At 37.9% G+C, this 25,957-nt stretch overlaps 2 protein-coding genes across 4 annotated transcripts; one reads left to right on the top strand and one right to left on the bottom strand.

Moving 5' to 3' along the window:
• The first annotated feature begins 571 nt into the window (after nucleotides 1-571).
• LOC117306758 (protein farnesyltransferase subunit beta-like) lies at nucleotides 572-25,817 on the top strand. Its single transcript, XM_033791251.1, has 12 exons — nucleotides 572-759; nucleotides 3,222-3,301; nucleotides 4,040-4,204; nucleotides 4,706-4,755; nucleotides 7,856-7,952; nucleotides 8,427-8,510; nucleotides 16,001-16,087; nucleotides 17,049-17,178; nucleotides 17,596-17,770; nucleotides 18,451-18,520; nucleotides 19,432-19,546; nucleotides 21,148-25,817. The coding sequence occupies exons 1-12, from the start codon at nucleotides 667-669 to the stop codon at nucleotides 21,232-21,234; spliced, it is 1,233 nt and encodes a 410-aa protein (XP_033647142.1). The 5' UTR covers nucleotides 572-666; the 3' UTR covers nucleotides 21,235-25,817.
• Nucleotides 9,704-14,747, bottom strand: LOC117306663 (glutamic acid-rich protein-like). 3 transcript variants are annotated; one of them, XM_033791231.1, is made up of 3 exons: nucleotides 14,201-14,747; nucleotides 11,346-12,001; nucleotides 9,704-10,820 (listed from the first exon to the last, which is right to left on the bottom strand). In XM_033791231.1, the coding sequence occupies exons 2-3, from the start codon at nucleotides 11,980-11,982 to the stop codon at nucleotides 9,853-9,855; spliced, it is 1,605 nt and encodes a 534-aa protein (XP_033647122.1). In that variant the 5' UTR covers nucleotides 11,983-12,001; nucleotides 14,201-14,747; the 3' UTR covers nucleotides 9,704-9,852. The 3 variants fall into 3 exon arrangements, with proteins under 3 accessions (XP_033647122.1, XP_033647067.1, XP_033647131.1); XM_033791176.1 differs by having other exon boundaries at nucleotides 14,467-14,747; XM_033791240.1 differs by lacking the exon at nucleotides 14,201-14,747 and adding an exon at nucleotides 14,049-14,100.
• Nucleotides 25,818-25,957: the final 140 nt, after the last annotated feature.

The raw sequence follows: 25,957 nt of genomic DNA, 5'->3' as shown, positions 1-25,957 counted from the left end.
TGTGAAAATTTAGGCTCAATCGGTCATCAGAGTCGGGAGAAATTAACGGGAAAACCCACCCTTGTTTCCCCACGTTTCGCCATGTCATGACATGTGTTTAAAATAAAACCGTAATTCTCAAAAAGTAAAGCATTTCATGGAATAATATTTCAAGATAAGTTTTTCACCATTACCTTCTGTAGACCCTGTCAATTATTTGTAAATCGGTAATTTTTTTTTTTTTCTGTACCGAAAGTGTATAATGGCTTTAAGAAGAGGTGTAGTAGAAGAGAGTTTAAAGAAGAAATTAAACTAGAAATAAATCGCAGAGGAAATGCCCTTATCTCCCAGAAGAGAAATGACCATCCCCCCCCCCCTCCCCCAAGTACCCCCGCCCAAGAGCTCGAGAAATGACTCGAACTCCATCACGCGCCAGCCCAAAAGTGGCATCAGAGAAAATTGTACACAGACGGTGTACGGTTGAGCACAGCAAATTAAAGAAAGATGTGATGAAAACCATTCTGATTAGACCTTGCTTAGTTTATTTATTCTTGGTACATTTTGATAATGTATTCTTGAGAATTTATTTTATTGGCCCTGATTGTTTATAAATGAATAAAAAGTTAACCAACGACTTGTAAAGGGCGCCCTCTACAGTCTGCTGGAAACACTGTGTCTCTAAACAAGATGGCGTCGCCCAGGTGTGTTGCAAATCCGGAGGGTTTGGAGTTTCAAAGATTTCTTGACGATGGAGTACACACTCATTCCTCTGATGTGCAGGTGGGTTGGACTTGGAAAAAGTGAAGTGTTGGCCTGAAAATAAAAGGCAACGTGTGGTGTATTTACGAACCGCAGAAAAGGATCATTTGGGACTGATAATTGATAATTAATTGCTTTTTTAAAATTTAAGAAGTGTAGTTTTTGTTCGTTTTTCTTGCTTTTTCTTAAAAAAATTATTACAAAAAATACTTGTAATACTTTTATAAGTTGCTTTTTAATATGATTTACTGCATCATGTTGCATCTAGTTCTAAGACTATACATTAGCATTGCTCCCTTGTTGTGTAACCATTGGCATTGTCAGATTCGATTGTAACCACGGCACGGCATCTGATCTGACTGACTACCCCTGACCATTTAAATTATTAAATTATGGTGTAACAAATGGTATTGACAACAAATTGTGAAACAAGTCGGGGCTACTCCTAGAACTATTTCGGTTTTCGTTCCGCTATCGTCTCCCGTTACTTCTAGAAACTAGTAAAGGGGTAAAGGCTCCCCTGTGACTGTGAGCCTAAAAAAGGGTCTAATAATAATATTTTGGGCCCTCTTAACGCTATACGATTTTATATAAAATCGGCGTTGATAGATGAAAGTTTTACGACCGTTAGCCACCAGTAACTGAAGTTTCCTCTGTACTACACTACCAAAACTTTCCCCACACACTCAACATACATTCATAATGCTTGCATTGCCTTTTTGTTGAGTGAAATTAAAAAACATCTTCAAAAAATGCAGTTTTCTGCTCGGTACTCACTGTCGGTCGCACTAAATACCGACAACTCACGACCCCTCACGACAACTCACGACAACAATTTTTAAATGCACTTACACAGAACATTTGAACGCAATTCAACCACTAAATATGTGCACAAGAGTCATATGCATCTAAATCACTTTCAAACTGTTGAAAAAACTGTGTTTTTAACTGTAAAAATGGTGTTTTTACCCCGAATTTGGTAACGAACGGAAATATTTGCCATGTAGTCTTTCGACGCACTTGACAATTCTATTACACCGCAGGGGGAAAGGTAATTTCTGAGGGCTGAGTTTTTTTTTCGTTATGGTTTTAGCAGCTGGTTTTTTCTTTCTTGTTAGTAACTAAGCCGCCACTCTGGAATTCAAAGTTAAAAGGGGAAACTTAAATGCAATATTGTTTTAAACTCCATGAAATACATAAAAAAGGTAAATAATCATCTTGCCTAATTGTATCACCCCTGCGGTATAATAGAATCGTCCAAGTGCGTCGAAAGACAACATGGCGGATACTACCGTTCGTTACTAAATTCGGGTAAAAAACACTTTTTTTTACAGTTAAAAATACAATTTTTCCAATAGTTTGTAAAGGATTTGGGTGCATATGACTCTTGTGCATATATTCAACGGTTGACTTATGTTTAAATGTTCTGTTAAAGTGCATTTAAAACTTGTTGTCGTGAGGGGTCGTGAGTTGTCGGTATTTAGTACGACCCCTCACTGTTGTTGTTCTGCCGCATCGCCCTGTTTTTGACTTCTCAATAAGCTCAACGCTTTATATTATATTTTTGGTCACCAAGCGCTGTACACGCCCGAGCCGTGGCCGAGTCGAACTAAACCATTCTGTATAAGGGGTGTCACAAGGCAGTGCGTTCAAGCCATGTGCGTGAACGGCGGGTATTGTAAACGTAGTGCCCACGCACTGCCGCACTCTGAATTTTTTTTTAGAATGATAAATTCTTACTGTAATTCAGTCCCCAACTACTCCGTTTTACCACTTTACTACAAATGCCGATTGTCCCCGACCGTGCGCGTATTTTTTTCCCAGGACAAACGTGGAGAATTATCTGCATACGTTCGTCCTGGAAAGAAAAAATAACCAATCCGTGCTTTGTGTACAAAACATATGGACAGGCGTCTGGGAACCACGAAGAGTGTGTTCATGTCCATATAAATGTTTTGTACACAAAGCACAGATCTGGGGGGGCTTTTCCGGGGACAATCGGCATTCGTAGCGTAGTGGTAAAACGGAATAGATAGATGTAATGGGGACTAAATTACGGTAAGAATTTAATTTTTTTTTAATTTTGAGATTGCGGAGTGGGTTTCATGTACCTCGTTCTAGATCAATGAGAGTTCAAAGAACACGTAGAGCCTAATTTTGGCGAAATTTAATTTAAAATAAGAGAGATTTTACCTCATATCGAAGTGCCAAAACCCCCTCATTTGTGTTGTGAGACATGTCAAGAGGTGCGTGGATACGATAGCCGAACGAACCTCATAGTTCTAGGAGTAGCCAGATAGGTGACAACTGACCAGCTGACAGGAAATAAGCCCAATAATAAATTGGTTCAATCAAAACAGTTAATACTTAATGTGTCTAACTCTAACTATGTTATTGGGATACAGAGAAGTGAGCTTTAATGAATAATGGATTTACAATGTTAATTTTCTATCTCTGTATGGGTTTTGTTTTATTCCTTTCAGGAAACTGTTGAAGAGTCTGTGAGTGAAATGTTTGAGACATTCCTTCTATCTCGTGAGGATGAGCACCCTGATAAAACAAAGTAAGCTCAAAATATAGTTGACTCAATTCAGAAAAGCAAAAATGCAGGCCTAAATTTGCTAGGACCATATTGACGGTACAGAAGAGAAGGAAGTGGGGTTACCTTCTCCATTTGTGTAGGAATATGATACACATATTGACTGACAATGAGGTAAATAGTGCACGTCTATTCCCCCGAGGGACTTTGAGTGATCAGAAGAGGGACCTATTTCCCTCTTTGGGTCACTCACAGGCCCGAGGGGGAATAGACGAGCACTGTTTGCCAAGATATGCCAGTCCCTGTGTTTTATAACAAACCGGTCTGAAAGAATATAAACTTTTCAGGGTTTTACTAAACTGTTCTATTTCAACAATTAACACATGGGCAATTAAATCAAAAGAGATTCAACAATAAAAGGAACGCTTATTTCCTTGGATTCAGTTTTAAGTTGTTGTCCACGGTTCACATCATGAGAGGGCGGTGTAACCAGTCAAAAAAGATTTCATAGGCCTCTTACATTTCGAGTGATGTAGTTTTATATCAGAAGTGGGCATTGTTAAAATGGCCACCAAAATTAAGACCACCACGGGCCAATTCAGAGATGGCACTATATATCTAGTAGTTCATGTCTTAGTATCAAGTACATGTCAGCCAAAAAAAAAGCTTTTACCACAAAAAGCACGATTTTGTCATATTATAGCACTAATCAGCGTTAATATTTAAAGGCAAACTCAAAATCCTTTTATCCGCTCATTTCAGGCCGTTGTTACACAGAGATAGTCACATTAACTTCCTTCGGAAAGGCCTTCATAATCTGTCTGAGAACTATGAGAGTCTAGACGCATCAAGACCTTGGTTGTGCTACTGGATATTACATAGTCTTCATCTTCTAGATCAACCATTGCCCGATAACATTGGCTCAGGGTAAGATCAATATACTATTGTCTTTGTGGTGCCAGTTTTTTTCCATCAAGGTGTCTTACAAAAACTATTAGAAAATGAGTGGATGTGACTTTAACTGTATCAAATTGCTAATATAGAAGGAAATTTACACAGTCAGTTTCCCTTAGTCAGTTGTATTGTTAACAGTGGTCGGATCTTTGGCTACATGCCATTTACAGGTTGAATGGCTTGTGACTTGCACTCCCGAGCAATTATGTTGTTCAGTTGGTAGAATACTGACATGTTAATCTAGGGGTCCAAGTTCAACCTCTAGCACACACCACCAATGAAATGTGGAACAGTGCCAGCAGTATGCCAATGCTATGAGAACTTTATTGATGACAGCATGGCCTTCCTCCATGATGTCAGTATGGGCATTATTTGATCTTGTGGCATAGTGTGCTTTAATGGTTAAGGTATGTCATTGGAAATGTTTGTGGACATGAATGAATGATTTAGTTATTCCTCTTTGATTCGTTTCAGGGTGGTTAAGTTTTTAGTAAAGTGTCAGCATCCTGAGGGTGGATTTGGAGGTAAGTCGTGGATTTGATCAACATGAAAAGTCTTGATTTAATGTTTGTTTGGATAACCCTTCTAGTGTCCGACCATTCACAATTATTCACAATGTACACGTATTTAATAGTATGCTAAATTTGCATCAAAGATAAAAGATGTTATTTGTATTTTACCCATACACCGAAGTGTATTGATTAAACATCTATTCAAAACAATTGTGGTACCTGCTGCTAAAGTAATGCAATCGAACTGCACCCAGATACTGGGAATCAGAGATATCTCGATGGTCTAGTGATAAAACAATGCTCTAGAATGGTAAAGATCTCGGGTTGAAATCCCACCCGGTAATGTATGTGCCACATGGACAATACTGGAGGATTACCACTTGTACAGCCTTGGGAACTTGGAAACTGGAAATGTATTTTTGTTTACATTTGGGTATTTTTTAACTCCTTTATATATATAGAATGGTTTATTAAAAAATGTCATAAGCAGCCACATGCTGAATTGCAACAATTTACAATAAAAAGGGTAAACAATACAAAATTTGATAAAAAGTTATACAAATTACATTAAAATTTGACATTAGAAATTTCCTGATAAAAGAAAATAAGGGACATAACCAGTTAGGAAATAAAAAAATATTACTTGTAGACAAATTGAAGGGGTAAGAACTGCAAAAACTGCAATAATTATAGTGTGAGAGTTACTGAGAATTAAAAAGATTTATTAAATAAGGGACAGCACTATCTCTTAGAGTCTACTAGTCTTACATTTAGGCTGATATATCAAATTAGTTTTGCGAAGAACCCTGTGATTTTTGGGGGGTGAGAGGAGGTGCGACATAGTCTGTTTAGCAGTTAACTCTGAGGCAAATTTTGAACACAGTGACCTGCGTCGATTGCTTAGACTTGGTAAATTAAGAGACTCTAATGCACTAAGATAGTCATTGTAAACATAGTAAAAAATCCCCTAAAATAAGCTTGATGACACGCCTCTGGATTCTTTCCAATTGTTGCACATGTTGTTGAGTTAGTGCACCATTCCAAAGTGGTACTGCATATTCAAGGAGTGGTCGCAGGTATCCTTTATAGATTGTTATGAGGTAGTCTACGGGTAAGGCATGGCCTTTAAGAACACGAATCATATGAATTCGACTGTTAGCTCGTTGGAGTATACTGTTGATATGCGACCCCCACTTCAAATCCTGCTGGATATGGACACCAAGTAGTTTAACGGTTTGCGATTGGGTCAAGGGGTGGCTATTGATTTCCAGAGCTGGGGGTGGTTGGGGACTTCAAGAAAAAGTAATTTCCATGGAGTTGCATTTTTGGGGATTGAGCTTCATGTTGTTAGTAGCTGACCATTGCACAAGGGAATCTATTGACTGTTGCATTTGTGATTGGTCCTGAGAGGAGCGGCATTCTATTAAGTTCAAATCGTCTACATACTTCCAGCAGAAGGTTGAGTTGTCGAGATTTTGGCATGCATCATTAATGGCTGCTGAGAAAACAACTGGCTCAAGCCATGTTCCCTGTGGTACTCCAGCATGCATATGGGTCCAGTTGGATAAGACTCCCTTATAGCGGACACACTGTTGACGATTAGTTAGGAAGTTTGCTATCCATTGAACAAGGCACGGTTCAACATCTAGATGAATCAATTTGGATATGGCTTTGTTATGGTCTATTAGGTCAAAAGCCTTGCTGAAGTCAGTTGTGACGAGTGTCGATGTTGGTACAAAGTATTCATCAGATCAATTAGGCAGTGTGTAGTAGAGAGTCCCTTTCGATTCCCGAACTGGCGTGGGTCAAGATGCGATTCGAGGTCAAGTGTAGTCCATCTGGCGACAAAACCTTCTAAAACTTTGGTAAAGTGGTCTGTTAACGCGATTGGCCTCAGCTTATCAACCGATGCAGGGGAAGTTTTGGGAATAGGAATGATGGCAGCTCTTTTCCAGACATCTGGAACAATACCAGATTGAAGGGAGGTATTGAAGATGTGGGCCAAGGGCGTGCTCAGTTCGCAGGCGTATTCTTTTATGATGCGTGTAGGGATGTTGTCTGGTCCTCCAGATTTGCCACGTTTAATGTTCTTCAGCTGGTGATAAACTTCCCAAGGATGGATAATTGGGACAGAGGCAGGAAGAGGTCGGTAGGCAGGTAACTCCTCCACATTGATTGGTGGTAGGTCACTTACCACAGAAGCAAACTGGTTGTTTATGCTGTTAGCAATATCAAACAAATTGTTGGTCTCAATTCCTGGCACTTTGATTGGTTTGCTCTCTTTGTTTGAATTTGTAATTATCTTGATCTCCCGGTACCAAGCAGCTGGGTTGGAAACTTTTTGCCGTTTAACTTTGATGCAATAGTGCTCACGTTTTGCTGTGGAAATGGCTCTGACTATTTTATTACGCAGGTACTTCCAGGTGCGGGTGTTTTTGGTGTGGAAAGCATCTTGGCGTTGTCGAATGAGTGATTTGATAGATGGAGTCGTCCATGGCTTATCATTTACATGAAGATTGGTTAGAGTATTGTAGAAGGCAGTAGCCTGTTGGTTGGGGTCTGCTGCTTCCATGACCGGGGACCAATCATGGTTACATATCCAGGAACCATGTTGGAGTCACGTAGAGGTCTAGTGATGTGCGTTACAGTAGTATTAGCATTAACACAGCTAGTTTTCAGCGGTGACCAAAGTACAGTGCTGTGGTCACTCCTTCCGAGGGGGGAGCAAACCTGTGGCACAGAATATTGGTTTGCCACATTGGAGATAATCTTGTCTAATGTTTTGTCCTCTCTAGTGGGCTGGGTGACAACTTGTCTAAATTGTGGGTCAACAAGAAGTTGTGTAAGGTCCAGCTGATTGAAATCACCCATGATCACTATACCAGCAAACTGATCGTTGGTGAGAATGGTGTCAATAGTTTCATGGAGATGGGCAAGCAAACGATCAGCGACAGGACTGTTTGGTGGGTAATACACTACAGAGGTCTCTGGGAGGGGCACTTCACATTTACATGTATGCATTTTGATTTTGAAGTTTGAAAATGGTGACATAATTATAATGTGAATAAATTGAGTGAATTATTAAGTCCATAAGTTTGGTTGCCTTATTCAGGCGGACCTTTACAGTTTGCTCATCTAGCTCCTACCTACGCAGCAGTCCTGGCACTGATGACCATTGGAACACAAGAAGCATATGACGCTATTAACAGGTTAGATGCAGTAAGATTAATACCTAACTCACAATTAAAATGGAGGCCGGACGACATGTGCGATTTCTAGGCATCAACTGGCATGTAGTGGTCAACGAAAGATCATTCATCAGGGTGGTCATAGTCACAATAAAAAGTGTCCCCCACTATGCCATGATGGAAATTGGGTCAAATTCTTGGCGTGTTTATTGATGGATTGCAATATGCGTCATCGACCGCCATCTTTGAGGTATTAACAAGGGAAGGTGCATGCGCAGCACTTTTCCCTTGTTAATACATCAAAGATGGCGGTTGATGACACGTATTGCAATCCATGTATACATGTAGGTTGGTGTCTGGTAGGTACTCGTCCGGTGCCTGCCCATGTGGGATAATAAACTGTGTGTAAACTTGTAACCTTCTGTTGGCCCAGCAACCCCCCCCCCACATGTAACTAATAAGAACAGTTGATGATAATTATGTTGTATGTTTCAGATCCAAGTTGCAGTCATTCCTGAAGAGAATGCAGACACCAGAGGGCGCTTTCCGCATGCATGACGGAGGAGAAGTGGATGTAAGGTATGGTAATATTTTATTATCAACCAGTAAAAGTATTTGCTGTCTCCGTTCTTTTGATTGAGTGCCAAAATGTTGTCTTCCGAACTTGTTTTTTAAGCCTTGTTGGATTCAGTAAATAGTCAGCGCTTTTATTCAGTGTTTAATTTAACTGTTTGGTATACAGGTTATTTTTAATGGCTTGTCGTGGCCGAGCGGTCAAGGGCACCGAACTCAAGCTCAGCTGTATCTGACCAGCAGAGCAGAGTATGGGTTCGAGTCCCGGTCGTGACACTTGTGACACTTGACCATTATTGCTGCATTCTTCATGTACCCATTGTCTTGTGCAATACAAGTACAAGAACCCAGTACCATGTTTCTGGCATGGTTTGGCAGCCACTCGACCTTGTATCCCTTTCAATGTTTTTGTAAATTATGGTTGCTTTGTCTCATAAAATCATTCTAAACAAAGTCAGTCAAATCTGATATTTCAGCGTTAGGGGTGTCATTTATGACAGAGGGACATGGTGCATATGAATATATAAATTATTATTTTTATTGGTTGACTGTGTTCTGCACATAAACATAAGGATCTTTACTTTATCAGTAGAGAATTAAAAGAAAAATTGTCTGCCTTAAACTTGTCGAAAGAATTGCAATGATTGTCTGTCTCGCGAATGGTCATCCACACGCACATTGTCTCCTTAAAAAATGTTTACCAATGTACACGTATATTTTAAAAATTTACTGAAATTTGGAACACAAATGCTTTTTAAAATGATGCATCTTTTTTTTCTAGGAATTATTATTCCAGTCATTTATTGGTAAAATATTTAAAGAGTTTAATCTGCTTTAAAGGCATTAGACACTATTGATAATTACAAAAAAAAAATTATCATAAAAACTTCCTTGTTAATGATCAATGGAGAGCTGTTGATATTATAAAACATTGTGAGAAATGGCTCCCTCTGAAGTAATGTAGTTTTCGAGAGAGTGAGGTAATTTTTCATAAAAATATTTGAATTCGATTTTGAGACCTCAAAATTAGATTTTGGGGTCTTGAAATCAAGTATCTGAAACCACACAATTTTGTTCAACAATTTCATTATTATCTCACAACTTCTATGTCCAATTGAGTTCAAATTTTCACAGGTCTGTTATTTTATGCATGTTGAGATACACCAAGTGAGAAGACTGGTCTTAGACAGTTACCAAAGGTGTCCAGTGTCTTTAATGACTTTTTTTGACCTCTAGTCGAGGGCGCCCTACTCAAATGACGTCATGTGCATAATGTCTTTTGTAAACAAGTAGGGCCATGATATAAATACCTATTGAATCTGATTCAAATTAAAGGTTCCCCATTGACTTATTCATCCCCGTCATAATCTGATATCAGTTCAGCATCATCTTCTGAGGCTTCATTTTGTTCACCCTCATGAGATAAACCACCTCCTTCCTCATCCAGGGGTTCATCTTCTTGGTCAGATTCCCCCTCTTCCCCTTCGACATCATCCTCTTCCCCTTCAGCATCATCCTCTTCCTCTTCAGTACCCCCATCCTTGTTTTGTCCTGCAAGATCTTCTTCATCTGAATTGTCATTGTCTTGTTCATCAAGTTCCTTTCCTACATCTTCTTCCTCATCATCGCAATCTCCGTCCATCTCCTCAGCTGTGTCAGGCATTTCATCCCCCTCTCTTCCTTGTCCTAAAAAGTCCTCATTAATGTCTTCATCGGAATCATTTGAAATGTCATCGAATTCCTCCTCTTTGTCATCTGCATCTTCCTCCTCATCTTCAGCTGCATCAAATTCTTCATCTCCATCCTCTTCTTCTCCTAGTCCCCCGAGTTCTGCCTCCTCATCGTCCTCAAACTCCATCTCATCTTCCTGGAAATCCTCTGACATTGGTTTCCCCTTGGATGAATTATCATCCCAATCCTTATCAGACTTTGGTTTCTTGGATTTTAGTTCCTTGGACTTCGGTTTCTTAGGCTTTTGTACCTTGGACATTGATACTTTGGACTTTGGTGACTCAAAATTTGGTCCCTTGGGATTTGGTTCGTCGGAATTTGATTCCTCAAAGTTTAGTTCCTTAGACTTTGGTTCCTTTAAAGATAGTGTCTCAGGCTTTGATTCCTTGGATGTTTTTTCCTTGAGGTTTGAGGGTCTTATCTCTTGGACATTGCTCTCATCAACTTTCTTTCTCGCTGCTTTGGGCAAATTTTTTAGGGTTTCCTTCTCAGCATTAGAGTTCTGCTTTGTGCTTGGAGGTAAACCGATAAGAGCATTCAAGGTAGCGTCTGATCGTAATCCCTTGCGCTTCTCAAGGAGTTTATCTGTTTAAACAAAATAACACAAATATTTAAAGACACAAACACAGAAAACTACACAGTAAATTGTCATAAAAAACTGGGGTTTTTTTCTTCAAAAAAAAGAACTTCCAGATATGATACTTTAATTTGGAATGTGTCATGAGTATAGAGTGCATTTGTAATGTTATGGCTGTAAACAGATATTGCTATTGCATGCTTTTGTTACTAGAGATGGTATGTTTGGTAATAGTTTTAGAATTAATGGAAATAAAAACTCTTGGTTCTAAGAAGCCTACAGCAGATTCTGATAGTATAAAGTATTTTGAGAAACAATTTACTTTGATGTAATGTGGTTATGTAAAAACATATCAGTTTGTATGGCCCAAAATTGTAATCTGAAAAGTGTTACTGGAGTAATGTTTTCGCTGACATGGAGATATTCGCACCTGATTTTTCGGTGATATGTCATGTTAGTTTTGTTGTAACCTTTATATAGGATTAATACAATCAAATGGTTTCAAATACCATACACTTTGCCTTCACTCTTACCCATCATTTCAACACTCATGTACAAGTGTACTGGTCTCGTACTCTGTGTATCACCAGGACCAAGTGTGGGAAAACAGCTATCTTTCCTGTTAGGTGAAACCTCATCGTCCTTTGAGCCGAAATCCCAAGCATAGTTCTGGCGGTGAGAAGCAGTCCTCCGTCCAATCCTTGAGGTCTTGAAGAGGTCAAAGGTCGAACACCTTTGCGGATCTTTTGTGTAGAGAGTCTTTTTTGAGTTTTTCCCGCTCATCTTTGACTGAGAGAGGGAGGGCAGGGATTGAGTTGCACGATATTGAATGGACGGCATGAAAAGTTGTGCGTCAATTTTCTCTGCCGGAAGGTGATTGGAGTAACTATGGCGATGCTGTTGTTTGGTGTGGTTTTCATGGAGACTTATCCTTGGCAGGGATGGAGATTGTAGCGATGGGGGCGGGGTGGTCGTACAGCGTAGTCGCTGGGAGACCTCCACTTTGTGGAAAGCGTCTATGCTGGGATGTGATTTTCTTGGTTTGGTCCTTGGTAGTGAAGGCATTGTTCTGGTATTGTTTCTGGTCATGGCGGCGGAGGTAAGTGGCTGGGATTTGAATCTCTTGCCGTGCTTGTAGTCACTGAAGAGGGATACCACTGCACTTTCCATCGTGAATGCTCAATCAAATCTGCAATATAACAGATGGTGTTTTATATCATATTGCACTGACAAGAAGAATGCTATCTGTGGATATTTTCAGGCCTGGAATTTCATCTTTGAGAGGGCAAGCCATTGTCATTTTCCAAAGGGCACTTTTATTGGAAAATCTGACTGAACAGAGATTCTGATGAATTGCTACTTTCATTACAAATGACAGCTACAGAGCAGTAAAAAATTACCGTTCTTTTCTCACGCACAACAATTTCTTGTAGCTCTGTTCAATTTGGACAACAAATAGACCACCCACTGACATTAATCATGGTTTTATCTTTTTTCCCTGGTTTTTGGGTCCATTGAGGGCGATCCTGGAACACAGAGCCCACTGAGACCATTGCCTCTATTGCCCAGTTTATATAACCTTTGAGCCTTTAATCCTCTTGCAGTGCTCAGAGCCGATTAAATTTGCCTATTTTTTGGACTGAGCATCCGGCAGGATATAAGGCCTATAATGTTGTTTATTTATAACCCATTTTTTTTGGTTACAACACACCATATGACCTTAAAATGGCCTTTGTGAAAGTTCAGACCGTAAAAGGGCACCCTAGGGTTAAACCAAGTTCCCTAAGATATTTTGGAGTGCTTTTTTGGTGTGAGACATGTCCTTGATCCTATTACATGTACATATGAAATACAAGACCTGTGAGAGAAATCACTGTTAGCACATACTATTTGTACACAGAAATGTACATGATTTATCAGTGACTGATTTCCTTGTACTTCATAGCAAAATGCAACACAAAATGTATCAGTTAGGCCTACTTATCAACAATTATCATTTGCCACTCAATCATTATTGAGTGTTTAGTGTGCACAAAACGCGTCCAATGCAAAATTGCTAGACGAAATCAAAATAATTATCTGTTTTAAGATTAATTTTTACTTTTAGACAGTTACCTGTACTCCAGATTGAGGCATGTAGAACACATTATGACACCTTTTCAACCATTTGGACATTTTTTTCCTCATGGCTGCTTTATTTCACAATGTATGTCAAAGACTTCATTCCCAAGCCGTTAATAGTTCTCTATTCTTGACCATTATGTAATGAAGTTCTCACTTGAAACCATTCGCCCATCTCAAGTCCAGGTTACGCAGTGTTTACTTAGTCGTGGATTATTTATAGATACACAGAGAATTATTCTGGTGGTACAAATGTATGTGAAGATGAAATCAATAATGTACTTTTGCCAAATGAGCACCCGAGACCAACGTCCGCTGGCCGCCCCAATCACTGAGCATTGTAAACTGATTGTTAACGGAATGTAAGCTGTTTGTGTATGCCTGGGAAAAATCAATGGAGGGAGTTAGGAATCTTAGCTAATTATTGATGATGTTCACCTGACCGACTTGGTGTTAAAATAAATACTGAATTCCTGCTTGCGGTTATCGTCCAACTAAATCTCAACAGTCTTTCTTTAGTGATTGTAAAAAAAAGTATAAAGCAAAAATGTTCACGTTTATTTTAAATTTGTCTCAAGAAATGGCTTGCATTATAAATTCATCTGGGGTTGGTTTCTCAAAGAGTTAAGAATTTAGTGCAAATCAATCTTAATGTTTGTGTCACAATGTAAGTCACTATGGCAATATTGACAACTCAAAGATGAATCTTAGTGCTTTGTGAAATCCAGTGACTAGTCACAAGATAATAATAACTATAGATCCGCTTTCATACAATCAAGTTAGCTTAATCAAAATAATTGCAAGTTGTGATTAAATATGGGGAGGGAATGTATAAATTTATCATGGTAGTTGTTGAATTTATGAGAGCAAAAAAATAATAATGTTTTTTGCACAAAGTTCAATTAGTTTTTGCCCTCATTAAATAGAATTAAAAAAAAGGATGGCATTTTAAAGAAAATGTTTCATAGACCACAGGGCTTGTATCTCATACTTGGAAATACTTTTACAGGACTTTCTAAACTTTTGCATGGAGATTTAAATGGGTGCAGCTTTAGTTTGAAAACTTGACTAATAAAATTACCAAACCTTTAAAAGCATTAATACTTTTTGCTTACCAGCCAAAAGAAGAAGTGATGTTGCTTGTGTATAGGACAGGTCCATGCCAACTTTGTGTTCCAACTTAGAATGGAAAACCATAGTTTCCCTTTAAAAAGTTCTGTGACTTTTTGCCTGAAACAAAATCACTTTGTTGAGTTAAACAACCTACCTCACTCTAGAGTCTAGCCTTGCAGTCAATCAACAGCTTGTCAGTAATCACTTGGGAAAAAACAAGACCATGTACATTTTTGTCTTGCTCTCTGGTTGAACTGAAGCTTCATGAGTTAAATGATCCACAAGTGTTTTTAAAGCCATGCAGTTACACTTACAGTAGTGGTAATGGTTTTCACCAACTAGTACAATTCCACATTACTCAGTCTATGGTCTAACTAATTAGGAGATACAAATTACAAGTATCCAGTAAAGAAGACATACCACTTCATTAGTTGCATTTTCCAGTTCAAAAGGTTTTGTAACCAGTGCACTCAAATTGACAACAGTCCTGTCTGCAGAGAAGCTATTAACGCTGATCACCCCAGTAGTCTCTCATCCAGTCAAAAGATCTTCCACAACACAGGCACTTAATAAAGAGACTCTTCTGCCTGCCTCTCCTTGTACTACACAGAGCCCTTCTATTGTAAAAGTTTTAGTGTCATCAACACCCACTGCACTCCTGAGTTCCTACTCTGCAGTGTAACCACGCAGCCAGCGATACAACCAAGCCAAACTACACAGATCCCAAACACTACATTGTGCACTTGCCTTTCAGGTTGAGCGGATTCTTTATGGTCCGCCTCACACACTGAGAGTACCCCATTAGGGTGTGCGTTAGGGGTGCACCAAACAAGCTGGCTCAGCTCCTGCCCCTGATCCTATTGTAAGGTCACATCACCCCAGGGCGGGATTCTCATAGGTTTAGGTGTTTTGTGTTGAAAGCTTATAATGCTGTTGTATAGTTATTGCTAGTTGACATGGTTTCCAACATGAAGATGGAGTGGGTGCCGGGAAAAGCTAGTTGCCAAAACTGTTTCCAAGTATGCCGCAGACTCTTTAATTGGTGTGTGTTGAGTGATTTCAAGCAGCTTGGATGGTTAAATGTGTTTTTGTCTGAATGTTTTATTTATGTGTTCTGCGGATTGTGAGTTCTTTGTATGAAAATAACACTGATGTGTTCATTTCATATTACCCCCAAAAATGGTGGTTTGTCTTGTCCATTGGTATTTAATTTTCTGTCTCGGATGATTTTTACAAGCAATGCTCTCCGACATTTCGCTCCTCCGTGCTCAGACAAAACACTCCCCCTTTTTTAATGTATTGAAATCAAATGTGTTTTTTGGTTTTTTTTATGGGCTCCATGCATGTACTATAAATACTTTCTACATACAAAGTCAAAATGGCTTCTAAAAGAGATAGAAGGGCCAAATTTCATAGAGCTTCCTAAATACAAAATTTTGCAAAGCACAACACCATTTTTCTTATTAAAATAATATTACAATTTTGTAAGTTATAAACCACAGAGAAAGTGACTGGTAACTTTGAAATGTTTTAGGGTTTAACAAAGAAAAATTTACTAGTGCAGGACTTGAACCTACGACCTCCAGATTAACATGCCAGCACTCTACCAACTCAGCTATCTTGCCCGAATGTTGGCAGTCTCCCTATTTTGTAAATTTCTTTGTTCGGGGTGCCAGTCAGAACCCATTCAGCCTGTAGCTGCCATATAAGCAGGATCATACCCAAGTTTACATTACTTTCTTTTAATAATAATAGTAATAATAATAATAACTTTCTTGTTATCAAAGCTCAAGACTTGGACCACTCCTTGCAGAAAGTGTGTACAAATCAGTCGCTCACGTTTCTACAAAGGCAGCATTGGTCCATCACATTGACCTGTGCACAAATGAGTGTGAGAAAATTGTATTAGTTATTAACATTAACAATGAAAATGTGTTCTTTTCTTTATTAACAGAGGTGCATACTGTGCAGCAGTAGCAGCTACAATCACCAATGTGGCCACACCTGATATGTTTGATGGCACCGCAGAATGGATAGCCAGGTAAGACACCTCAAAAAAAGAGACAAAAAAATTGCATGCAAAAATAATAGGAGACTTTCCAACGCTAGGCGGCAGCAGACATACCGGGTAAATTTCCATTGTTTACGTAGTTCTGAACATGCGCATAATTCTGAGAACAATGGATTTACCCGGTAAGTCTGCTGCCCTCTATCGTCCCAGAAAGTCTCCCATTAAGTATGTTTATGAAGGAACATTGGCACAAGGTTTTGTTTCTGAATGTATGCATTGAAATGGGAATTCCACTATGGGGATGAGGTTTGCTTGATGGTATCAATGTATTTCTACCTACCTTTTACTTGGGGCCCCAGTTCAATGCCCACCTCGGACAGGAACCTTCCAAATTTTGCTAACAGCTCATCCTGAGATCTATTTGCAATATGCTAGATATTGCACCAAGACTCTGGAATTCTCAAACTGAAGACCTTAAACAAACACACAACATCACCCTCTTCGAGCCATGACTAGAGCAAGCTAATCGAAACGTTGCAAGACCAATTCAAGAACTGACTCCACGGTAGTACAGTTAATTACCATCCTATGAGCTAAAGTAGTAGTCTCAGCCAATTTTCTATAGCTTCTGCCCGGGTAGTAGCTGAGAATTCCCCGAACATCCGATAAATCTACTCCGCCGTTGTAGAATAAAGAAAGACAGTTCTCTAAAGAACAGCTCTACCTGGCAAGTAGATACACACTTTTACTGCAAACCAAATATATATTGATACACCTGTACCTCACCATGTAATGCTTCAAATCCTATATCACTCTTTTCCATCAGCAGAAACCTACAACACACTTGCTCACACTTTCTTTCCCTACAATTTTGACAATACTTAACTTCTACTAGACCGGCACCTTTGAATGGTTTACAAGAAACTAAGCTGTACTATTATTTCACCAGCCTCATTAATGATTGTTGTTTTGATTATTTTCTTGTGTATAGTTGTCAGACCTATGAGGGAGGTTTTGCTGGTCAGCCAGCTATGGAGGCCCATGGAGGTTATGCGTTCTGTAGTGTAGCTGCTCTGGTAATCCTTGGACATGAGAGACTGTGTGACACAGAGGCATTACTTGTAAGCATTATGTTGAAGTTACATCCAATTTTTAGTGTTCTCTTGTGGCGAATCCAGGCTTGTCAATGATCTTCCCGTCAAGGGAACTCGGCAAACTCCCACAAGGGGAAATAAACACCTAGCTGGCAACAGCCAATCTCTCTCATACAAACATTGGTTCAACGTCTATGATTATGAACTGCACAAATCAATTGTGATTCAGTTACTAGATGACAATACTTATACTAGTCATTGTAAAATCAGCGGTTAGCTTGGTAGGATTCGAACCCACACCCTTGTGAGTGCAAGTCATTCAGTCCAACCACTGAACCATTGCACCAGACATAATTCAAAATTAAACTTGTTTGCTTAGAAACAACCGTATTAACCACATAATAAATGTTGTGTATAATAACAAACAATTTTCTCCCATTGCAGAGATGGTTAAGCAACAGACAGATGAAGTTTGAAGGAGGTTTCCAAGGGCGGACCAACAAGCTAGTGGACGGATGTTATTCCTTCTGGCAAGCTGGTACTTACCCACTCATACACAGCATACTAGGGGCACACAACGACCATGCACTCAGCCGAACAGAATGGGTCTTTGACCAAAGTATGTATTTACATGAATGTTTATGACTTTGTATCATATTCTTCCAGTGCTATGAACCGATGTACAATCTCTGCAATTCATATGTACATATAAATCGTTGGTTCAAATATTTGTTTGTTCCATCCCAAACTATTTAAAATTTACCCTGTCAGTTTCCCTTGTGGCTTATTATTTGATAATTCAATTACCATAACATTTTATTCTTACTTCTATTTTTATTTTGTGATTCTAATGAGTTCAGGTTGCTGATTGTTTTGTTTTTGGATTGTTTGATTTGTAATGCATGTTGTGTGCTATCTATTGTAATTTACTTTTTTTATATTGTAATTTTGTTTTTGATTGCAATGTTATGTACCCATTTTCATTTGTACTTTTTACCCTGTACATTTTCAATTGTTTTATCTTTAAATAAGATTCACTTTTTTTTGCCTGTAATTTTTAATTGTTTTATCTGTAAATTTTCACATGTTGTTATCCCCTGTAAATAATTTTAACTTTTTACCTGTACGTTTTGGATTGTTTTGTCTGTAAATTTTCAATTAGTTGTGCCTGTAATTTTTTTATTTTTACTTGCCAATTGTGGTGTATTGTATTTAATAAATTAAACTTAACCCCCCATTGACTGTGACACAATATAATATTACAATAACTAATGATAAATTACTAACATTTCTTTTCAGTGGCATTGCAAGAGTACATTCTGTTATGTTGTCAGCACAAGCATGGCGGGCTCATTGACAAACCTGGAAAGTAAGTAAAAAGTTGTGAAAAGTTGAGTTCATTTAAGCCCTCAAATGTTCAAAGAAAATCCGCTGGAAAAGTTTATCATAATACACTGTGCAGTAGATGAGACTCAAATTAAAATAGATGAAGTGATCTAAACACAATATAGATATATCTCTCTGTGTGTTTGGTTTGTTTTGTTTAATATTTTGCTTGTTTGTTTGTTGGTTGCTGCTTTTCTGTTCAATAAAATGATGTAATTTTTATTTTATTTGCATAACTCTTGAGGATGCAATGTAAAATTATCTGTTTTGGTGACCTTGGAAAGGTGGTGGTTGTTTGTTTGTTTCTTTAAAAGGAAATTTGTGCAGGTACACTTATATATTTTTAAAGACAGTGGACACTATTGGTAATTGTCAAAGACCAGTCTTCTCACTTGGTGAATCTCAACATTTGCATAAAATAACAAACCTGTGAAAATTTGAGCTCAGTGAAAAATTACTTCTTTCTCAAAAACTACATTACTTCAGAGGGAGCCGTTTCTCACAATGTTTTATACTATCAACCTCTCCCCATTACTCGTTACCAAGAAAGGTTTTATGCTAATAAATATTTTGAGTAATTACCAATAGTGTCCACTGCCTTTAAATACCTTGTTTATAAATTTTGGGTTGCACAAAAAAAAAACTTACTTAAGTGGGACTTGATCCTGTGATATCCAGATTACAGTTTGTGATACAACCTGGGAAGCGACAGGAGAAGAATAACCTGATGACGTAATCCTTTATTAAAATTTTTTTATCAACCCAAAATAAAATAATAATTTATCCAGTCAGTTTCCCTTGTGGTTTATTAACTGCCTTAGTTATTAAAACACATTTTGAACAACTGCAAAGACCAATGGTACAAACTAATTTAATAATCTTGTATTTTCTCAGAGCTCGTGATTTCTACCACACATGTTACTGTTTGAGCGGACTGTCTGTGGCTCAACACTTTGCAGCCGGAAAACTTGCCAATAAATTAATCCTAGGACCCCCTGAAAATGAGCTGGTAAGTCTTGAGTCATTTCCAGAGTAAAGGAGACCTTGTGTTCCTTTTGGAATGGGTGGTTTATAGTTTAGATGCACTCTAGAACAGGGCTCAAATTTTACACTGAACAAGTCCTGCAGTTTTGTTGTTTCTTTTTGTTGAGTATTAATTGATAAAAATACCTAAACTGTTTAATATCTTGAGCAAGACAAAGTATTGCAAATTGCTTGTTTTGAGTCCTATAAAATACCTTTCATTTTATAATGAAGACAGATAAGATCAATCTTCTCGTATCACTCTCAAAGTGTTTGTTCAAATAAACTGAGTCAGGAATTTATTTTTAATTTTTTTTATTCTGGTCTTGCAAAAAACAATACTGGTCCAGTAACAATTTTGAGCAACAAGCCATGTGGTCTTATGGATTTTTCAAAAAAAATGGCTCGTAAATGTTGGTGCCCTTACACACACAAACTTAGAGGGTACTTTTTTCGCAATGAATTATTGCTACATGTACACCACAGAGAATATCTTCAGACGAGGGAAAAATAATAGAATAACAATGGAGGTACCCTGTAACTGTCATTATTGCAGGGTCTGTGTGTACAGCACCCTTTGCAGAGAGCTTTGTCATTGCATTTTATTTGTTTCATACGTTGCCATAAAACATGATTTCCTTCATTGATTATTCATAATGTACTTGATTTCTTCTGTTTGATATTGATTTTCATATTATTATTTCCTATTATTGATTGTGTTTTTACTAGGTTGTTTATTGACAATAACTTGCTGTTAAAAATGATGTGTCTTTATCAATTCTTTTCTTCATTGAATAATCACAATGTACTTGATTTCTTCTGGTTTGAATTTGAATTTGGTTTTCATTTTCTCATGTCTTCTATTGATTGTGTTTCTACTTGATTATTTGTTGACAATAACTTGCTGTTGAAAATGTTGTGTCTTTATCAATTGTACAATATATATATATATATATATATATATCCCTTTTCCCTTTTGTACTTGTTTATGCCTCTGAATAAGGTCCGGTTTGGATCGAAAGCAAAGGCCATCTACCCTAATCATTATATATTTAACTCTATGTATATAATATGCTTGTACTCGTGTGCTCTTTTTGATATTTGACTTGGTTGGGTTTCTTTCTTGAGACTCCTTAATACTTCCTCCTTCCTTCTTAATTTTTTTATCATCAATTGTTAATATTTTGCATATAACTCTAGTTGTGTTTTAGGTGTGTTTATGGGCTTGTTGTTTTAACTCGTTATTTGCTTAAAATTATTATGGTACAATATTTCAAGTTATATGTAAACCATCTCATTTTGATTTTAATATTTTATGTTTTATCTGTTACATTTTTAGGGTCATTTGTCAGATTGGACATTTTTATTAGTATTATTCACAATGTAGTAATATGAGTAATATTTAATGTTCACATTATTTCCAGGTTTAATTTGAAAATTTTTGATATTTTATCTGCTACATTTTTACGGTCATTACTGATGACACTCCTTATAGGCTTATTTTGATAGTATTATTTATAACCTAGTTTGTAAAATTTAATTTCGTGCGATTCTAATTCAATATATTTTTATTTTCCTCCCTGACAGAAACAAAGTCACCCGTTGTTCAACATCGGTCTGGAGCCGGCCTACCACGCCAACCAATTATTCTCTTCACTCTCAGTGCCAAAGTGAACTTATTACAGGAAAGGCATGAATCGGATGGAAGGAAATAGTATTATTCCGTTCATGTTTCTAACCTGTTTGATTCAAATTTGTTGGCAGTCTCAGGAGCTAGCTTGCAGTTGATGAAGGGATGGTTGTAGTCATCAAATGGGAGAGATTCTTCGACACTAGGTGGCAGCAGACTTATGCGGTAAATCTATTGTTCATGGAAGTGTGCGGATGCTATTAAGGCCGTGTCCAAAATGGCGACCTCGCCTACAGCTACGGCTAGATCAGCGGATCTGCAAGTGTTGAGGAATAGGCAGAGGCGCACGATCTAGCTGTAGAAAGTTGCGTTTCAGACACGGCCTTTTATGAACTACAAAATCAGTGGAAATTTGTCTGCTGCCACCTAGTGTTCAAAAACCTCCATGTTTATGTAGCTGTTGATTTGTCATTGGCTGCAGCTGTTTGCCCTTGTAGCTCAAAGTTGGTCTAAAAAGGATGGTCTTATATGGAACTAGCTCTAGCCTCTAGCCATTGATGACCATGTACCACATTTGTGGCTGTGGCTGCTGTTGCTAAGGGCTAGCATATGCTTTATGCATTTTAATTTGGTGAGCAAGCCACAGTCGCTCATCCGGAAATGGCCTTTACTGCCAGACGGAGGCAGGAATGAGAAATAGTCTGGTTCTTTTCTGTAGCAACCAATATTAGCCACAGCGTGGTTACTGATGTAAACCACCAATCATGATATAAATAATGTATTGTATATTACATTGTTCAGTGTATGTGAATTGAATGTGTAATTTGTAGGTTTTGATCTTGAACATTTGAGGCTTTATTATTGTGGTAAACAGCCGTCTGTTTGGGTATAAGGTTCTTCATGTTTGGGAGGGGGGAGGTAATAGTGTTAGTACATTGCATCAATGCGCCTTACACATTTTATCTATACATTATTACAGGGGCATTTCTTTTGGAGCAATTGCCAAAGTGAATTCCCGGAATTCAAGAATCCCATGCTCTGTGAAGGTATGATTGGGTGTCCACTTTTCCACATACATGTACTTTAATCCAATTTCATATTCAGGCAAGGATTGGAAATTCCCTGTTTTTAATGGCTTCATTTTCCATTTAATGTTAAACCGAAGGTGTGTGTGTTTTTGTGTGTAGGTACCTGTAGAAGATTTATGTGCTTTACAATTTAAGTATCATATTAAATCATGTGTTGATTACCCATCTGCCAAAGGCAGTGTATCTTGGTGTAAAGCCTTGTGTATGCGAGTTAAACTCAGGCCATCATCAACGATTTGTAAAACTTTGTACATTTTAATTTCTTAATCAGAAAGAGTTTGTGCCATGTGGGGTCTTTATCTCTAGATTGGTATTCTTGACCGTCACACATGGTAGAATATTGGCCGTTGGTTGCAGCCATTCATTCCTTATTAGTGCTCAATTAAATGAGAAAAACACATTTAGTTTTTATATTATTTTTTACAAGACAGTGTGTATGAAATATTGATAGTACTTCATGCAGTCTCAGCTGCATTACACCAGTCTGGAATGATGTGCTTGTTGCACAATGTGCTTTAAGACAATGATAATGAGGTTTATGTTATGTATGTGTGTATCGAAATGGTCACAATAAACTGTGAAGATAGGAAGATGAAGAATAGTGGTAGCACCTAAAGACTGAGAAATGGGAGACTATTGAGACACTGGTGGCAGCAGACATAAAAGTTTTTTTTTTTACGGCTCTGAGTGCTCGTGCACATGCTCAGTATCGCGCGTGTAGGTCTGAGCATGGCCTCTATGGTCTGACCACTCGCACTACAGGCAAGAACTAAGAAGAAAAAAAACAAAAGTCTCCCATTACAACAAAAGCTGCAAGAGCAGTACCATTATCTTCATTGGCCTTGACAGCAAAGTAATCTTGGTGCAAGACGTTCTTGTCGAGTAAAACCGTAAAACCATATGGCATTTATACACTCGACACTACACACATTGCAGCAAGTTTTGTTCGTTGTGGTGGGTAATCTGCAAATTTTCCAACTTTACCGGCTATGGTTCAACAGTAACGATGTGCGCTGCGCGGAGCGGGGAATCGCCTTAGTTGAGTGATAATGAAAAACAACATCTTGCACCAAGAATATCAGCAATGCTGAAGACATAGCCATCAATGTATCATTCATGTGCTTTTTGTAAATTACATGTCACCCACAAGTCAAATAAAAGAACAACTCGGACACAAATTGAAATCTACACATTTTTACTTCTGTCGTTCTTGTTTTCTTTCCGCTTAGGTACTTCTAAAGAGTCTGTCATATAAAGGGAATAATACAAACCCACTCCCTTCCCCTAAATCCAGACAATAGAAAGAAACACTCTCAGAATTAAAATATGTTCAAAAAATGTACATACATACAACATAAATACCAACACAATCTAATATCTTTCCCACCGGTACCTGTCTCCTATACACAAAATCTCACTTGAACATAAAATGCACTCGGATTTTGCTACAGAATAGCTGGGTAAACAAAAAATAACTATAAGTGAAATTAATACATGTGAGCTACTCCAGTTTGACAGGCAATAGACTTAAAACCAACATTAAGGTTGCAGCAAGTTAAGTTGAAGACTGGTCCATGTACACAACTTGGATTGTTAAATCTTCTAAATGAAATGCACATCTCTTGTGACTTGTTCCCTGCTTATGTGTTGTAGCGCATTGGTACAGTTATTAATGTGCTTGAACTTATAAGAACTTGTAATTTTTTTGTATAGCAAATATACTGCCCTGCAATACTTTTGTATTTCAACAGCTTAATGTATTAGATGAGGAAAACAGTTTTCCAGTATAAATGGTTATTTAGAAAATACCTGTAGCATTTTAGAGGCAACAACAAAAAATTAACTTACAAAAATAATAATTCTCGACTGAATTAACATGTAACTTGTTTTACACATTGGTGTGATACATTTTGTTTTATATATTATATACAGTAACGAAAAACCAAAGACAAACATTCATGTGCCAAAATGTACATTAGTCTTTCCATGAGAAGTAACAAGCCTTTTTTTAAATTAATTTCTGAATCATGAAATACGGGTTTGCAGGACATAAAATTGGCTTGCATTGATGTGTTCAACATAACCCATTATCTATCAGAACACAGACCAATCTAATCCAAATATTAACAACTTGATTTGTTTGATCATGTTAACCTGAGGACCGTCCGTAATGGGAGTATGTTTTGCACAGGGCAAGGCATACCACAACAATCAAAACCATGCAGTGTTTTAAGGTCACTCACTTTTTTAATTCAGTAAAGGTCAGCACTTTAAGGACAATAAGCTTCGGTTGAACATTCCAAATGGGAATATTGGCAATGACCAGCGGCAAGGAAGCATTTTATCTTCATATTATACCTATGTGTGCCAGGTAGAGAGAGCATCCTGGACAGAAATCTTGTTTCTTCTAAGCAATATCTGTCGGGCTCTAGCTGGTTATTAATTACATATTACTGATAATGAAACCAAGGATAGCTCATAAGTGAACTTAATAACTGTAGCTGGCATGCCTCTAAAAACCTGGTTTCATTTTTTGGAAATATTTTTTTCATTTATTTTCATTTTGTTTTACGATCTTGTACTTATGGATTTCCCCCTAGAAATTAAACAAAACATGTAACTATAACTTGCCTTTGTTTCCTCCATGGCAATATTAGGTGTGAAGTTGAACTTTGAAATAACCCAAAGGAGTTTGTGTTATTTCTGGATTTGAACTCCTTCCAACAATGCTAATTAACATTAAAGTACAAATAGCACAAACATTCGTGACAAAATAAGACGTTTCATACTTCAGTGCAAATGTACAGACATATGGAACAGATGAAACTATTTAAAAACAGTTCACAACGGCCCTCTGTTTTCACCATTAAGAACCTCCATCAAAGAAAAGATCCACAAAAGAGTGGAAACTAGGACAAAAGTACAGTTCTTTCCCAAATTGTCTGAGACATATATATTGTACAGTTCTACTGCAGGAAGATTAAAATGATTTCACTAAATGTTAGAATTGGAAGAATATTATGTACAGCATGAGAATTGATGCAGACTTTTTGCTCGGTATTTGAGGTATACATGCAGTTGTCAGGCATTTTCTATAGTATCAAATAACGAATGCAAATAAATAGTAACAAAAATGTGTTCTGCAAGGTTAAAGTACCTAGCGTAAGGCCTGGTTAATACTACCTGCAATGCGATACAAATTTTGATGTCACAAATTCGCAACAAACAATTCACGTCAGTTGACTTATGCTCAACTCCTGCAAACCATTCGATGCGAAAACAGCCATGTTACATACAAATTTGTATCGCATTCGCAGTCGGTATGAACCGGGCTAATGCAGCTTGGCATTTCGGCTACCAAGTAAATTCGAGCTCATCTCTGCACTTTCAAGCTCATTTACTTTGTCGAAACAGCCCAATCAACAGTTTCAGAACACTACTTTATTAGTGGGTGCCGAGTATGATTCTTGATGCCCAACAGCAACACTAGAGGGCACTCATGTTCTGTTTGTTGACACCTGCCCCCCCCCCCCCCCCCCCCCCCCCCACCCCCTGATAAAAAAAAATACCAAGTTGTTGATCTGGTTTTAGCCCCACACTGTATTCAGACAAAGAGACTGATGTTTTATCAAATAGAATAGCTTTCTTTAAAAAATGCCATGAATGAATTGGACTTGCG

The sequence above is a fragment of the Asterias rubens genome, chromosome 1 (genome assembly GCF_902459465.1).
Source record: "Asterias rubens chromosome 1, eAstRub1.3, whole genome shotgun sequence".
Classification (NCBI taxonomy): domain Eukaryota; kingdom Metazoa; phylum Echinodermata; class Asteroidea; order Forcipulatida; family Asteriidae; genus Asterias; species Asterias rubens.
The sequence above is the reverse complement of the archived record's forward strand: the minus strand, read 5'-3'. Positions and strand labels throughout refer to the sequence as shown.